Here is a 17,171-nt window from a genome sequence, read left to right as displayed (position 1 = left end):
ACAAGGAGGTTAAAGCCAATAACAGGGCACTGTCTTCTCTGAGGGAAACACACTCATGGTGAGAAGCAGCAGCTCTAAATGCCATCCCAGCTAACTGAGTAATTGCTGCTGGAGCCACTACAAAGGGTAACAACAAACCAGGGAAAATTAGAGACTTGCACCAAGCAGACAAGACTCAGGTACTTGTGTATTGATTGCTCTGTCAGTTCAGAATTAATTAACAAAGTCTAACTGTAGTACCAAACCACAAGAAATAGCATCATTCTTAAGCACAAACATCCAGAATTTTGTTCAAACAGTATCTTAACTTTACAATATTCTAAGTTGCCTCACTGCAAACCCCTAGGATTTTACTGTTTACAGTAAGTACATCCTCTCAGTGACAGCCTCAAAAATAGTCCTGTAATGAAATAACCACAGAATTATGTCTGAGACAAATAAGGGCACACAAGGAAAAAAAGAAATCACAAGACTATTATTATACAGGCAATACAGGTTTATTATGTTCTTTCACCAATTGTAGCAAAAACATTTAACAACTGAATGAATAATCAAGGGAACTTATTGTCAACAGGAATTTCAGAATTATGTTCTAAATTTTAGACCAGGAAGGCTTGACAGGGAGAAAACAAACCATATACACACTTGTAATAATAGTCTCTATTATGAAGATTTAATGCCTTCTTTAAAAGCACTGAGATTATTGAGGCACCTTACTGCAGGTTATGGATCATCTCTTCTTTGGCAATGAGATGTGTGGTTTTGTTAACTAGGGCCATGAGGGAGTTGAGCTTGTGAGACCAGTCATTGAGGATATTGTTGGGGTCCTTGGGCCTCTGGAAATTGATAATTCCTGCCAGCCTGTCTACCTTAGCAAAGATGGTCTTATTAACTACCAGGTTAGACAGGAACTCCTCTGACTCCTGCAAAGACAAACAGCACTGAGTCAAATTAACAGCACTTTTATCCACAAAGCATCAGAAGTCCTCCCAGACAGCATGAAAGCACCAGGAACAAGATTTCCTCTATACCTACCTGAAATAACTGCTGGAACAACAGTGTGCTTTAAAAAACACAGAAATCAGAAAATCACAGACTATTCTGAGCTGGAAGGACCCCCAAGGATCAGCGAGTCCAACTCTCAAGTCAGTGGCCCACACAGGGGATTGAACCCATGACCTTGGCATTGCTACAGCCAAGTCCAACCAACTGAGCTGATCTCAGGGTCACAATACTGTAATACTACAAATGTTGGCAATGCAAGGCACTACCACAAGCTATTAAAAACTTACTCTTCAATCTGATCTAGATCTGAGTGTCTTCTGTGAAATCCAAACTTTAATACACCACCCCAACAGACTTTGGAGTACTTGGCTACACAGACAGGAAAGGGAGGGAGAGGAAAGTCCCTGTGACCCACTGACCACTGTCAAAAAAGGGTTACTGTGAGTTTGTGGAAGAGCAGATTGAATGCAAAGGCAGTAGAGCAAAGCTTCACATCTGCACTCCAAATCCCACTGTGCCATGACTGTCAGTCTCTTCAGAAAGCTCTGGAAACACAAAGGGGGATGGCAGGAGGACCAGCCCACCCTGTGTACCCAAAGTCCCACCCCACCTTTGAACAGGGACATGTAAAGGTGAGGAACCTTTCTGTCCCTTCAGCTGGTTTGAATCACCCATTGATAAGAACTCTTTAATACTGAAACACAAGAAGCTCCAGAATTTAAAAAAGACTTTGAATATAAATGAGATTTTAAGAGCAGCTTTTGCCTTCTGGGCACATGCACCATGAAACTGAGCTCTGCCTGGAGTAAAGAACAATTTTTTTAATTCCCATAAAGGCATGAAATCAAATCAACAAGAACATTACTCTGCTGAATACTCACATCTCTGCCACAAAGACATCCACACAACCCCTTCCATGCCCCTTAGGAAAGAGGGATAAGCAAAGCAACACTTACATCAACAGACAGATCCAGGAGCTGTGCCATTCTCTTCATTGTAATTCTGGTATAATATTTAGCCATTATTCTAATATTCTGGAATAAAAGTGTTCAGAGTAGAGGGTTATGTGCAATAAATAATTGAAGCAGGCTGCAAAAATATGAAAGTCCATGTTAAAAGCAGATTAGGAACTGTAGTGCTCCAACTGCAGTCCAGCAAGGGGTGGGTGAGGAAGGTGTGAACAAACAGCTCTTTTGGTAATAAAAGGGATAAAAGTCTCTACATGACAAATTCTTAAGAAGAGAAACCCAGCAATAATGAATTTAATACAAAGCAAGACTCTTTGAAAGTTCCTGCTCTATTGAAATGAATGCTAAATCTCACCATTTTGAGTGAAACCTGCCTTTTTTCTGTGCCCAGTATGGATCCATAACAAAGATACACAAGCAAATAAAGAGTTGAACACAACACAACAGAAAAGGCCCCTTTATCTGCTGCTTTGCTGCCCACTTGTTTTGTGTTTGTAATTAACACACAGCAAGCCAAAAGCACTTGTAGCCAAGGCACTGAGCATGCAGCTTCCAGTCACACTTACATGTTCCACAACTCTGTTCTTTAAATCTTTCCATCTCTTCTCCCCTTCCTCTGTACAGCCAAACACATCTGTGGCAGGACTGTCCAGGGATCCTTCTCTCAACTCCTTCCCATACTCTTCCACCAGGGCACTCCACCGCATCAGTTCCATGGTGGTGAACAGTTTGAGGAGGTCTCTGAAGGGTTTAGCAAAGGTGGATTACAAACCTGAGTTAATAAGGCTTAGTTCATACTTAAAATAGATCAAAGGCAGAGCTTGAAATGTTTTATTTTTATTAACATTAATATTCATTGTTCCTGAATATACTCTAATACTTCACACTATGAGGGTGTGTGAAGCCAGACTGTTTCTCTAATAAAAATCTTTCCCTTTTATAAAGAGAGATGTTATTTTCAAGTAGAAGCAGCACAATCATGACATTTTTACAGTGTTTTTCACACAGCATTAAATTCTGAGTTGCTCACAGCATGGAGAGATTTCACTTGCACTGTTAGAGACATTAAGAATTATTAGAAACACTTACTTATACTTGGGGATTTCTTCTAGCTTTTTGTCACTACTAATTCTGTGCACCAAATCAGATTGTTCATTGTCATATGGTGAAAGAATAACATAAAGAACAACACTCTTCAGTGCCTGTTGGAGAGAAAAGAGTGAAGAAGTTAAGAAGAAATTGGTGTCATCTACAGAAACAAACCCTCACTCAGTGATGCATTTAAATTGACAGAGGTTAACTAAAACTCCAGCATTTAATACATGAAAAAACTCTTTTCAAACATGTGGCATCTGGACTGTCCCTTCAGACCCCACTGGCACAGCTGTTTGTAATCTCTTGTATAAAACACACCAGACATTCTCAAGATTTCAAAGACAATACAATGAAGATGTTGATTATAAATACTCTTTTGAAATCAACTTTATCCTATCTGCTTTCAACTAAGCAATCTGTTAATACAGGCATTAAAAAAACCCCAAACTAAGACCAGACTGCCAAGTCCTTTCATGTGCTGTACACTCATCTGGTAAGAACTGGGTATTTGCCACATGGAAATACAGACATTTTGTGAGTAGTTTTTCACCTGTTGCCACTTCTCACTTTCAGCCTGGATACAGGGAGTGTCATAAATGGCTCTGTAGTGCTTACAGATGGAGAGGTAGGAGCCCTCATGTTGATCCAGCTGGATCATTAGGTTGTAGTATTTCAACTTTAGTTTCTGAAACAGCATCAAAGAGTCAAATCAATACAGCTCCATGACAGGTAAAGGAAATTCAACTAAATCCCCCAAAGAGAGGATTTAAATACATTTGGACTGAAGAGAGGTAAGATTAAAATTCAGATGGGGGAGGGAGAAAGAAATCCTCCAATGACTCACTTCTGTGTTTTCTTCCTGAAAAAATTTTGTGTTAATTTTTTTGCTGATAATTTGAGTCCGGATATAATCCTTTACAGCCAGGCAGAGTCTCATCTGCTCCAAGATAAATTCTACACGTTCTTTCTTCTCCATTGAGCCATAGGTTTCCACCTGAAATGAAAATGTGACCATTTAGCTCTCCAAGTCAAATCAAGTGAAGTCTTAGCTGTGCCAGAAGAGTGAGAGCTGTCTGGAGGGGGAACACACCGAAACAGCAGGAAAAAAGCAATCACAGAGCAGGTGAAAATGGAGTGAATGTTATTCCATTTTAATTATGGGCCTCATTTATACCAAAGAATCCACTCACACTGAACTCAGTCACTAGCTAGAGAATAGAATTCTACTTTCCACATGGAAAATATTCTATGTGACCCAATCATTAGACTAAGAAAAGCAGTTAAACTGAATTACCCCTTCACTAATAGCAGTTCATCTCTTTCCAGGCATTTCTGCAGACATACCTGAGTCAGTGCCTGAACAACAATCTCAGAACAGTCAGAATGAATTGCTTGAGTTCCAAGGCAGTACCTGCAGTTCCTGCAGAATGGAGGCAGCCTCTTTCACCTCTCCGTTCTGCTCCTTTATCGTTGCCAGTGTCTTTGTCAGGCGGGCGCGCTCGATTTCCACGTAGATCTGCAACCAGCAGAGCAGTTTCACTTCCCTGGAATTCTCCAGAGAGGGCACAACTTCCCTGGAATTCTCTAGAGAGGGCACAACTTCCCTGGAATTCTCTAAAGAGGGCACAACTTCCCTGGAATTCTCTAGAGAGGCCACAACTTCGCTGGAATCCTCCAGAGAGGCCACAACTTCGCTGGAATCCTCCAGAGAGGGCACAACTTCCCTGGAATCCTCCAGAGAGGGCACAACTTCCCTGGAATTCTCCAGAGAGGGCACAACTTCCCTGGAATTCTCCAAAGAGGGCCCAACTTCCCTGGAATTCTCCAAAGAGGGCACAACTTCCCTGGAATTCTCCAAAGAGGGCACAACTTCCCTGGAATTCTCCAAAGAGGGCACAACTTCCCTGGAATTCTCCAAAGAGGGCACAACTTCCCTGGAATTCTCCAAAGAGGGCACAACTTCCCTGGAATTCTCCAAAGAGGGCACAACTTCCCTGGAATTCTCTAGAGAGGGCATAACTTCCCTGGAATTCTCTAGAGAGGGCACAACTTCCCTGGAATTCTCTAGAGAGGGCACAACTTCCCTGGAATTCTCTAGAGAGGGCACAACTTCCCTGGAATTCTCCAGAGGGCAAACTCTAAGACTGCAGCCCCACATGCAGCCAAATAACCTGCTGTGTTCCATACACTACACTGACATATCCACAATACACACCAATAAAATACCATGGATAGTTGACACACTATGGAACAAATTTGGAACAAATTGACCTGAAAATGATGTCTGCATTCACCTATGATTCTTCAAGCAAAGATAAAAGGATGTGCACTGGGAATGAAGTATTAGATACTCTGCTAAAATACCTTCAAACAGGTAGGAAGTTACACTTTAATGGGTAATGTGTACAGAGTACAACCCTCTGCATTATTTCACTCATTCCTAACCAGCCATTAATCAACAAGACTTTACTAACAATTTAAACTAACTTTGAACAAAGATCCTAACATTGATACAAATTTGCCTTAATCCAGAATTGTTTCTTTTCTTAAAGCAAAAGGAACACATTGTAAATAACCCACTGGGTGTAATGCTTTGGTATCACTTTCTGGTTACCACAAATGTACATAACACCTTGTTAAGGGCAGGAGAAATTAAACTAAACCTGCCCATTTCTCTAACAAATTCAAATACACAATGTCTGAAGAAGTGAAAAATAAATGGCACTTTAGAATTCTGAAATGCATTACTGATCATCAGAGAAACATGACCATGAAACATGAACATGATTTAAAAATGAAAGCTCAAAAATACTTGCAGTCTTTAGGAAAGAAATCCACTACTTGGCTTTTCAGGTTAACTTAAAAATTACTTTTCCTCTTCCTTGAACAAGATTAAAAACTAATGCTAAGAAGCATTTTAAAGAAGGTGAACCCTTTTATTCTGCCTTTCAGACATTAAGCCTTAACCCAACCCTTACTTTTCCCTCTGTCACCATCCGCAGTGTGTCGATCAAGCGCAGCTTGACCGGCAGGTCTGTGATTTCCTCCACGTAAGTGCAGCACTGCTGGACCATTTTAGCAACTGCCTGGTGAGAGAAGAGACAGGAAAAACATGCTGTGGTTTCAGATTTCCCAAATGGAGTCAAACTGTAACACCCAGAAGGAAGTAATAGTGTCATATCAAACTAAAGAGACTCATTTTGACAAAAGGCAGCCAAGATCCACCTCCTTGCTTTGATCCATAAAGATCTGTAAAATGATGCTGGTGACTGATGTTGCAGGTCAAATGTGATGCTGTTCTGTCATCTCCTTCACCTCAGTCAAAGGAATCACAGACTGTTCTGAGCTGGAAGGACCCACAAAGATCATGGAGTCCAACTCTCAAGTCAGTGGCCCACACAGGGATTGAACCCATGACCTTGGCATTGTTACAGCCAAGTTTGAACCAACTGAGCTGATCTCAGGGTCTATTCAAAATACCCATTCAATGTAGTTCTCCCTTGAAAAGCAGTTCCTCCTCTTCTCCCAAAGCCACAAGACTCTCACAAGGACTGGCAGAAGTTCTGTGTGCCCTGACCCTGCAGAGAGGTGTATCCTCTTACCCCTCTGCACTAACCCTGCTCCTTGGGACACCTGTAGATCCTGAGGAAGGGAAGGAAGAGGGGTGATTATTTCTCACTGATGCTCTTCCTCCAGTGGCAAGCACAGGTATTAGAACACCATTGACCTCCTCACTGCCTGGAACTGCCTGAAAGGAAGTTCTGGCCAGGTGGGGTTGGTCTCTTCTCCCAGGCACTCAGCAATAGGACAAGGGGGCACGATGGGCTCAAGCTCTGCCAGGGGAAATTGAAGTTGGAGAGCAGAAAAAAAATCTCTGCAGAGAGAGTGCTCAGGGATTGGAATGGGCTGCCCAGAGAGGGGGTGGATTCCCCATCCCTGGAGGGTTTTCAGCTGAGCTTGGCCGTGGCACTGAGTGCCATGATCTGGTAAAGGGACTGGAGTTGGACCAAGGGTTGGACTTGATGATCTCGGAGGGCTTTTTCAACCCAATCCATTCTGTGATTCTGTGGATGTGGCACTGAGTGAGAATCCACCATGTCTTGATCCAACCCCACTGTGATCACCAGCCCAGGGCACTCTGTGCCCTGGGCTGGTGATCACAGTAGGGTTGGATCAAGGGTTGGACTTGCTGATCTTGGAGGGCTTTTCCAACCCAATCCATTCAATGATTCTGTGATTGTGTGAACTTATGGTACAATTATTACTAAAATACTTTCTTCTACAAAAAAAAAAACCAAACCAGGATGAAACTTCTAGAAATTTCTTCCTCAAGAAGTTCCACAAAATTCAGCTAAAATGATCCAAGCCTTCAGTTACAGCCTGTGCAAGTCAGAGAACTAAACTGCACTCTACCTTTCTACACACTCCTCATGTTTCTGCACACTGAAAGACAGGTAACCTTTGCCTTCCTAAAGCCATGATGCCATTAAAATTGCCTGTTGCTGACTTCTAATGAAGTCACTCTAAACACAGAGTGCAATAAACTTTGCACCTTCCTAAATGCAAGTGCTTCCAGCTATCCTGACAGCTGATTTCTCAGACAGCACTGAACGCCAAAGTGTGAGTTTCCAAAGCAGGCATGTAAAGCACACACCTTATGTGATCACAATAAATTGCAGTAATTCTGTTTAATGTACATCTGAACATGAAATAATAAGTACATCTCTACACCACAGACTGTAGAAGAATCTAAAGATGAGCCACCAGCTTTACACACGGGGGAATCAGACACATAATACAGCCCCAAGTACAGCTTTAATTTTTGTTTTAAATTCACCTGTTTTAACTGACTCCTCCTCTTTGACAGAAGAATAATATTTTCATTCAGAGCATCCCAGTCTTTTGCCTCGTAGCACATTCTCACTATGGCAACCAAGATCCGGGACGTGGAGACCATGTCGGATGCCTGGAACAGACAGAGCAGTCAGAGGAGGGGGAACAACTGCAGCCCCCCAGCACCTGCACTGCTGTTTGCCCAGAGAATAGCTGCTGTGTGCAGCCTCACTGATCTGCCTTCTGGAGAAAGGACTCCAAGCCCCTTCCTGGCTGGCACAGTGGAGTGAGGGGTGTGCAGCACATCCCACCCCACTCACCGTCCGCGTTTGCTTCTCCAAGGACAGAAGGTTCTCAATCACTTCTTGCAATCTTCCTTCCTGATAAGACAGCAAAAAATTATCTCCAGGAGTGAAGAACATAATTCAGTTACAACTGAGAGCAGCTCTAACTCTCTCATCAGTAAAACCAACAGCCTGCACATTCATTTTTCATTGATCAGGAAACATCCACAGCACCAACTTTAAATCCACAGTTCTACACAGGGACCAAACTGGAAAGGTGCAGTTCTGGTTTTGCACAACACAAAGCTCTAAGTTGTCTGCCTTGAGACAGAAACCTGGCAGGTTTCAGACAGGTTTGGTGAGCTCACTGAGCTGCATGGAACACTCATTTCTTCCCCAGCCACAACACAGCTTTAAGTGAGAACAGATAAACAATTAAATACCTTGGCCTGGAAATTGTTATAATATTACTTTCATCTACATTCATCATATCTTAATTACAGAGCATTATTCAAAGCATAACCTACATGCTTTGCACATGGAATTATAATAGTCCTGGGGGTTTGGCAGGGGGTTGACAGCTGGATTTGCCTTTCATAGAATCACAGAATGGATTGGGTTGGAAAAGACCTCCAAGACCAGCAAGTCCAACCCTTAATCCAACCCCACTGTGATCACCAGCCCAGGGCACGGAGTGGATTCCCCATCCCTGGAGGGTTTTCAGCTGAGCTTGGCCGTGGCACTGAGTGCCATGATCTGGTAAAGGGACTGGAGTTGGACCAAGGGTTGGACTTGATGGTCAGGGAGGTCTTTTCCAACCCAATCCATTCTGTGATTCTGTGGATGTGGCACTGAGTGAGAATCCACCATGTCTTGATCCAACCATGTCTTGATCCAACCCCACTGTGATCACCAGCCCAGGGCACTCTGTGCCCTGGGCTGGTGATCACAGTAGGGTTGGATCAAGGGTTGGACTTGCTGACCTCAGAGATCTTTTCCAACCCAATCCATTCCATGATTCTAAGCCAGTCTAAGTTGCAGTTTCCTCCTCCCAAGGCTCTGCCCTCAGAGCTGCACAACAACAGCCCCCTCCATGGGACACACAGATGGAGGGGAGCCTTTACTGATGCCATCCCACTGGGACAGCAAACTGCAACACCAGGGAAGCTGTGGCTGCCCCATCCCTGGAAGGGCTCAAGGCCAGGCTGGATGGAGCTCTGAGCAACTGGGTCGAGTGGGAGGAGTCCCTGCCCACGGCAGGGAGTGGAACGAGATGGTCTTGAAGTTCCTCTCCAACCCAAACTGCTCTGTGGTTCTGTCTGTTCTGAGGTTTGAGATGCACAGGAATCTCCAGGTTACAGAACAAGTCCTTTCCAAAAGAATTCCTGGAGACACGCGGTGGTCACAGGTGGGTGCACAGACACGGCTGCTGAGCCCAGGGAGGGACCCCAGAGCCTGTCCTGGCTCTGCTCCTCCATTCCAGCCTTTCAGGGCTCGCTCATCACCGAAGTTCAAGGATGCCAAGCGCTGCGTGTCCAGCCTGACCCAGGAGCAGTTTCCCGAAGGCAGGTGCGGCGCAGAGAGCGCCAGGATGAACAAACAGCGCGGGCAGGGGCAGCAGGAAGGGCTGCGCCCCTTGCGGGGTGAACTCGGGCCCTGCCATCCCCTCACCCGGCTGAGAACCACAGAACATCCTGGGTTGAAGAGACCCACAAGGCCCATCCAGTCCAACTCCTGGCCCCGCTCAGAGCACCCAACAATCCCACCCTGTGCCTCAGAGCGTTATCCAATCGCTCCTTCAGCTCTGGAGGGTTTGGGGCCGTGCCCACTGCCCTGGGGCGCCTGTTCAGTGCCCACCACGCTCTGCTGGGGCACCAACCTCCCCCTGCCCACCGTCCCACGGCGCCCCGGAGCAGCGGGGCCGTCCCCCTGCTCCGGTTCCCCAGCCCCGCACGGCGGGCTCGCTCCGGGCCCCTCAGCCCCGCGCGGCCTAGCGCGCCATGACTCAGCCCGCCCGCCCCGGCCGGGCTCCCGCCGCGCCTCACCTGCGCCAGGCGCTCGCACTCGGGCAGGCGCTGGTCCACGGTCGCGCTGTAATCCACCTCCATCTTGACGATGCGGCCGTCGGCCCGTTCCGCGCCGCCCTCCGCCATGGCCGCGCCGCCGCCGCCGCTCCCACACCGGCCGGGCCGCGCGCAGGCGCGCCGGGCAGCCCCGCGCAGGGCCCCGCGCCGCGCCGCGCAGGCGCCGCCGAGGACAACCCCGGCCCCGCCAGGACCCGGGGACGGGGAGGGGCCATGGCTGGGACCGCCCCCTCCCGTGAGGGGAGAGGAGAGAGACAGAGAGAGAGAGACAGAGAGAGAGAGAGACAGAGAGAGAGACAGAGACAGAGACAGAGACAGAGACAGAGACAGAGGCAGAGACAGAGACAGACAGAGACAGAGACACCCACAGAGACACCCACAGAGACACCCACCCTGTGAGGGGATGGACAGAGACAGAGACAGAGACAGACACCCTGTGAGGGCTCTGAGACACCCACCCCGTGAGGGGATGGGAGAGAGACACAGAGACAGAGACAGAGACAGGCACAGGCACCCTGTGAGGGGTGTGAGACACCCACCCTGTGAGGGAGAAACAGAGACACCCTGTGAGGGCTCTGAGACACCCACCCCGTGAGGGGATGGACAGAGACAGAGACAGAGACAGACACCCTGTGAGGGCTCTGAGACACCCACCCCGTGAGGGGATGGGAGAGAGACAGAGACCCCGTGAGGGGATGGGAGAGACACCGTGTGAAACACCCACTCTGTGAGGCGATCTGGAAACACCCGAGCCTGGGAGGGGATGAGAAACCCTCTGAGCCAGTGAGAGGACTGTGATCAGCCCTGAGGGGGCATCTGGGCCCCCCAGCTCAGGTGAGGGGACCCAGACTGTGCTCTGTCCTGCTGAAGGGATCGGGTGCCCACCGAGCAGATCTGAGGGGATCTGGAGCCCTAAAAACACCCCTCTGAGGGGATCTGAACCTCCCCAACCATCTGAGGGGACCTGCCCTTCAATCTGCCCCTCAGAAAGGATTCCCCCTCAATCCACCTCTCTGAGTAGATTTGAGGGGACCTGGCCCTAAAAACACCCCTCTGAGGGGACCTGCCCCTCGTTCTGCCCCTCTGAGCCCTGGCCTGGGCACGCAGGAAGGGCAGGTGTGAGGTGGGACCAGTGTGAGGTGTGACACCTCCTGGTGACATCTCCCTTGGCCTCCCCTGTGGCCTCAGCATGGCCACGGGTTCTTGGCACAGTTGCCACAGCCCTGGTGTGTCAGGAGTGTGAGACCCTGCCATGGCCCCAGCAGGATCGTGGGTTTGTGCTGTGTCACCACTTTTGGGGACAACCTGGCCTTGTGGACACCTGGCATGGCCACAGAGGAGGATTCCAGGCTCTGGAGCTGCTGATTCCACCTTGGTGATTTCACTGTATGTCATTCCAGCCTTGAGTCATTTAATAATCCCAGAATCATCAAATCAGTTGGGTTGGAAGAGACCTCTGAGATCATCAAGTCCAACCCTTGATCCAACCCTACTGTGATCACCAGTCCAGGAAACGAAGATCAGGGCTGGTGTCCAGGGCTGGTGATCACAGTGGGGCTGGATCAAGACATGGTGGATTCTCACTCAGTGCCACATCCACAGAATCACAGAATGGATTGGGTTGGAAAAGACCTCTGAGATCATCAAGTCCAACCCTTGGTCCAACTCCAGTCCCTTTACCAGATCATGGCACTCAGTGCCACGTCCAGTGTCATCTTAAACACCTCCAGGGATGGAGAATCCACCCCCTCTCTGGGCAGCCCATTCCAATGCCTTGGCATTCTCTCTATAAAGAATTTCTTCCTGATATCCAACCCAAACTTCCCCTGGCAGAGCTTGAGCCCATCGTGCCCCCTTGTTCTCCTGCTGGTTACCTGAGAGAAGAGACCAATCCCTACCTGGGTACAACTGGTAGTTGTACAGAGTGCTGAGGTCACCTCTGAGCCTCCTCTTCTCCAGGCTGAACACCCCCAGCTCCCTCAGCCTCTCCCCACAGCACTTGTGCTCCAGTCCCTTCTCCAACCTTGTTGCTCTTCTCCTCTCAGTTGGGTTGGAAGAGACCTCTGAGATCATCAAGTCCAACCCTTGATCCAACCCTACTGTGATCACCAGCCCAGGGCACGGAGTGCCCTGGGCTGGTGATCACAGTGGGGTTGGATCAAGACATGGTTGGATCAAGACATGGTGGATTCTCACTCATCACAGTGGGGTTGGATCAAGACATGGTTGGATCAAGACATGGTGGATTCTCACTCATCACAGTGGGGTTGGATCAAGACATGGTTGGATCAAGACATGGTGGATTCTCACTCATCACAGTGGGGTTGGATCAAGACATGGTTGGATCAAGACATGGTGGATTCTCACTCATCACAGTGGGGTTGGATCAAGACATGGTTGGATCAAGACATGGTGGATTCTCACTCATCACAGTGGGGTTGGATCAAGACATGGTGGATTCTCTGTCCCTGGAGGTGTTTCAGAGGACACTCAGTGCCACATCCAGTCCCTTCTCCAGCCTCGTTGCTCTTCTCTGGCCCCACTCCAGCCCCTCAATATACTCTGTGGTTGCTGGAGAGGTGGGGAATGGGCAGGACACCCCCCCATTTTTAGGAGCTCAAGGATAACTCATTTCAGACGGTGTTTGATAGTTGTGAGATGCTGGTGCATCTCTGTGTGTGCAGGTTGCCATCATCTCCCAGCACAATGTCACTCACTGCATGAGTTTCATTCACTGAAGAAATTCAGAAGAGCTCCCTCATGTTTACAAACAAACAGCTCAAAAAGAAACACTGAGCAGTGAATGCCCTGAATGAGAATTACAGAATGGTTTGGGTTGAAAGTGACCTTAAAAATCGCCTGGAGTTCCAACCCCGTGTCATGGGAACCTCTGGATGTTATTTAAGATTCCCAGAAAGAATAAATGACCACAAAGTTACATGTTGGGTTGTGTTACTTTCAGACTGACAAATGAGTGTGGCAAAGGGGTATTTGACATAACTGGTTTAAATGTTTTGTTGGCAGAATTAGGATTGAGTTCCTCCAGCTGCTGCACTGGTGTAAATTCAGAGTAATTCAATTAAGTGAATTCAGAGCTCTAATAGTGTATTTTGCAACTGTCTTCCAATTAGCACAGCACAGACCATGGGCTTGGAATCACTTTCTGTTTGAAGTCAAACTTGATTTAAAAAATCCACCAAGAGAATTTATCCATTATCCTTAATCATTTCTAGTTAATTTTAATTGACCTAAGTACTGAAAACACGTGCATGTGTCACTCAGAGTGTATCAGTTGTTCTTTTCCTGGCTCTGGCCATTTACAAATTTTTACAGAGCTTTGATTTTTAAGCTCTCATTCTTTTAGCTCCCTGTAATATCAGAGTAATTTTACAGTGGATGGGTTGTGAGTGATGGATTCCAGGGAAGTTGAAAGTCACACACTAATCTAATTGAACATAGTCCCAAACACAGTAATTTGTTTCAGACACTGAGTGAAAGAGGAAGAAAATTAATGCATAGTGCAACTGATGTTTTCCTTTATGTGCTGAGAGAGAAGGAGGCAACTTTTGCCTCCAATGTAGACTTCCTGAATGGCTAAAAACCCCCTAAATTCTTATTCAAGTCCTTAGCAAAAAACCCAAAGAAATAGCTTGGCTTTTGCTGTCTCTTATTCTGAAGCAACACTTTGCTGACACGAGTCCATCTGGAGTTCACACTCAGCAGAATTTAACATATGGGCTTTCTTCCCCCAGGTCAGAAATGAAAGACAAGAGGAAAAGGTCTCGTTTTCCCAGCTGAGCACAGAGAGCAGGTTGCAGAGGTGAGTAATCACTCCTGCCAGCCCAGGGAAACCAAAAAGCCAAAAGTTTAGGCAGGCAGGCACTGCCTGGCCAGTGGGAGGTGGAAGTTGTCTGTGTTGGCACGTCCTCTTGGTGCATGTAGAGAGGCTGGGGACAGTTGTCACAGTGGGGAGCTGTAAGGGATGTCCTCAGGGTGACTCTTTTTATCCCCTGTGTGTCTGTGCAGGCAGCACAAGACTGAGCTGAGCCTCTGGCAGGAGTCATAGAATGGATTGGGTTGGAAAAGACCTCTGAGATCACCAAGTCCAACTGCCAACCCATCACACCACCACATCCTCCAGTGCCACATCCACACATTTTCTGAACACTTCCAGGGATGGTGACTCCCCCCCTTCCCTGAACAGACTGTTCTGATGCTTCACAACCCTTTCTGTGAAGAGATTTTTCCAAATATCCAACCTAAACCTCCCCTGGCACATCCTGAGGCCGTTTCCTCTCGTCCTGTCCCTTGTTCCCGGGGAGCAGAGCTTGGTCCCACCTGGCCACAACCTCCTGTCAGAGAGTTGTAGAGAGTGAGAAGGTTCCCTCTGAAACTCCTTTTCTCCCCAGCTCCTCTTAAGACTTGGACTCCAAACCCTTTCCCAACTCCATTCCTTTCTCTCCAGCAGCTCAGTGTCCTTCTTGCAGTGAGATATGACAAGGCACTGCCTTGTTCTGGCTACTTTGCATGGAATTTCGGGAACGTGCAGTACCAACATTATGAATTACAGCCACAGTTTCCATATTTATAAATGGCTGTGTCAGATTTGAGACAGAAGTCTCATTAAACACACTGTTCATCCCTCAGTTAGTAGAGCTCTCAGATTTTTTATTTCTTTGTGTAGGTGTTTGCCCTTCCCAGGGAAGGCAGGGATGTGAAATATTGTGCCATTATTGCAAGGGGCTGGCAAAGCAACGTTGTTGGCTCCAGGAGATGGCACTGTGTCCTCTGGGCTAAGAATGATACCCACAGCTCTGAAATGTACATCCAGAACCAGTGAAATTCTGAGAGGTTTTTGCTCTTTCTTGTTATGAAACACACATCTCATTGTAGACATAAATTCATCTTTAGCTGTCCCAAATACGGAATTTCATCACTTTTATTTTTTTGCAAATCATTGATATGTAAATGCAGGTGGATATTTTACCATTATCTGTGCAGTGCCTTGTATTTTCTTCTTACTGTCACAGTGCTTTTCTGCAATCCAGAGAATGACTTTATAGCCACTGTGAGGAGAAACAGCAAGATGAGCATTTTAAGCATAAAATGCTGAGGTTGTGTAACACTTCGGGGTTCTCAGCTAGTTTCAGAACTGAGTTCCAGTGCATTTCAAGTTGTAACTTAACGATGGGTAAATGTGTCTGAAAAACACCACCCAAGCATATGAAAACCCGACTTCGCTAACAAATTGCCCACTAAGGGAGGGGGGAGCCCTCCGAAAACGGCTCCGGCTTAATTGTTCAACTAGGAAGGAGACGCTTTCTCACTGAACTTTCTGCGTGGCATTTAAAAGTAAAAAACCGATAGGAAAAAAGGGTTCTGTTTGTGCTGCAGAATGCGCTGGCTGATAACGCAGGGCTGACCAGAAGGGAAATGGGTGAGGCCTCCACATCCTGTGCTGTGTCCGCACCGAGCGCACGCCGTCCTTTCCTCTGTACCGGGGGCGGGTGCGCGCCCGGGCTCGGGGTGCCGGCGGGTGCGTGCCCGGGCTCGGGGTGCCGGCGCTCTGCAAGGTGCCTGGCCACACGCAGAGCGATAACCTTCCCAAACCCGACAGCTCCCCGCGGCAGAACCCCCCGCAATCCATCGCGGTTTCCCCGGCTCAGCGCCCCGCTCCCCTGGCCGGAGGCGCGGCGGGCGCACCCGCAGCCCGGCCCCGCTGAGCCCGCGCGGTCCCCGCCGCCGGCCCCCTCCCTTCCCTCCCTCCCTCCCTCCTTCCTGCCGCCCCGCTGATGTCAGCCGAGCCCCGCCGGGGCCGCCGCCGGTCCCGCCCGCCCGTGCCCCCCGCCCGGCGCGGCTGCGCGGGCCCCGCGGCCGCCCGTCCGCGCCCCCGTGCCCGTCCCCCCGCCCCGAGCGCAGCGGGAGCCGCGGGGCCGCAGCCGCGTTGCGGCGGGAGGTGCGAGCCGCGCTCGGCAGCGGGGCAGGGGAGCCTTAGAAAAACCCTTTGTCTTGGGAAGCTGCAGCGCATCTCCCTCCTGCCGCCCGACGTGCTGCCGGCGGGGGCGAAAGCCACATTTTCGGCTCGTTTGTTCTTCTCGCCGCCCCAGGCATGTCTTGACAGAGCCGCGGGAGAGCCTGGCGTTTCCCTGCACTTCCGACGGATGTCTCCGGCTGGGGCGATAGCGCTGGAGGTCTGAGACTTGGTAGCGTATCTGTGAGATTCCCATGATCGCGGCGTGAAGGAGGAAGAACTGGAAGAAAGAAGCGGTTGTGTTGCTTTTGCTTCTTGCTGGGTCAGCCTTCCTGGATGGTTGCATTACTGTCTTGTGGACACATTGTCAAGCGCGCACAGAGGAAGAGGCTTGATTATTTTTGCCCGCGTTTGGTTTGCGTCGTGATCTCCGTGCAGAAGTCGCCACTTTTCTCGCAGTTCGCCGGTGCGCACGGAGCAGCAGGAATATGCTCATGAAGGAGTACCGGATCTGTATGCCTCTGACAGTCGAAGAGGTAAGATCCGCTGCTCCTCACCCAGCCTGTTCTCTTGCCAGGAGACTTGAGGTTGTATTTGTTTTACTGAATATTTCTTCTTCGTGTAATGAACTTAGTCGGAGATGATTGGTTAGAGAGGAATGTTTTTACTGGAAAATAAAGGAATCCTGCGGGAAGGAAGGTAACTTAAGTGTATCAAAAGCATTGTGTCGTCAAAATATTGGTTATAAAGATTTTCCAACCGGACTTCTCAGAGGAATCTCATGCATGTTTGCAAGAGAATGCTTTTGTGCTGAAATTTCTGAAAAAGCCTTTGTCCAAAACCCAGTTTCTAAATATATTTCACCTTTGCTTAAAATACCCTCGCAGCTGAACGTGGCCTGAAACTCCAGCACAGGTAGGGAAGGGAGGTG

At 48.2% G+C, this 17,171-nt stretch overlaps 2 protein-coding genes across 2 annotated transcripts in view; one reads left to right on the top strand and one right to left on the bottom strand.

Moving 5' to 3' along the window:
- Positions 1 to 481: 481 nt before the first annotated feature.
- On the bottom strand, positions 482 to 10,417 carry PSMD12 (proteasome 26S subunit, non-ATPase 12). Its single transcript, XM_071573716.1, has 11 exons — positions 10,231 to 10,417; positions 8,222 to 8,281; positions 7,906 to 8,034; positions 6,047 to 6,154; positions 4,480 to 4,584; positions 3,913 to 4,062; positions 3,619 to 3,753; positions 3,063 to 3,175; positions 2,540 to 2,714; positions 1,962 to 2,039; positions 482 to 923 (listed from the first exon to the last, which is right to left on the bottom strand). Exons 1-11 carry the CDS (start codon positions 10,336 to 10,338, stop codon positions 714 to 716), a joined length of 1,371 nt encoding a protein of 456 aa, XP_071429817.1. The 5' UTR covers positions 10,339 to 10,417; the 3' UTR covers positions 482 to 713.
- A 5,645-nt stretch (positions 10,418 to 16,062) lies between these two features.
- PITPNC1 (phosphatidylinositol transfer protein cytoplasmic 1) overlaps positions 16,063 to 17,171 on the top strand; it is a 74,229-nt gene continuing 73,120 nt past the window's right edge. Inside the window, exon 1 of the mRNA XM_071573418.1 lies at positions 16,063 to 16,776. Within this exon, the coding sequence (XP_071429519.1) occupies positions 16,729 to 16,776 (48 nt within the window). The 5' untranslated portion in view covers positions 16,063 to 16,728. The remainder of the gene's footprint in view (positions 16,777 to 17,171) is intronic.

This window comes from Pithys albifrons, chromosome 19 (assembly GCF_047495875.1).
Source record: "Pithys albifrons albifrons isolate INPA30051 chromosome 19, PitAlb_v1, whole genome shotgun sequence".
In the NCBI taxonomy this organism is placed as follows: domain Eukaryota; kingdom Metazoa; phylum Chordata; class Aves; order Passeriformes; family Thamnophilidae; genus Pithys; species Pithys albifrons.
Note: the sequence above shows the minus strand (reverse complement) of the source record. Positions and strands in the feature narration are given on the sequence as shown.

Excerpts from the sequence above, each read along its gene's own strand:
- PSMD12 (XM_071573716.1), bottom strand. The coding sequence starts at position 10,338 with ATGGCGGAGGGCGGCGCGGAACGGGCCGACGGCCGCATCGTCAAGATG. Across the intron at positions 3,176-3,618 it reads AAAGTGAGAAGTGGCAACAG|GCACTGAAGAGTGTTGTTCT; the intron begins GTGAAAAACTAC and ends TCTCTCCAACAG. Across the intron at positions 2,715-3,062 it reads GAAGAAATCCCCAAGTATAA|AGACCTCCTCAAACTGTTCA; the intron begins GTAAGTGTTTCT and ends TAAACCCTTCAG.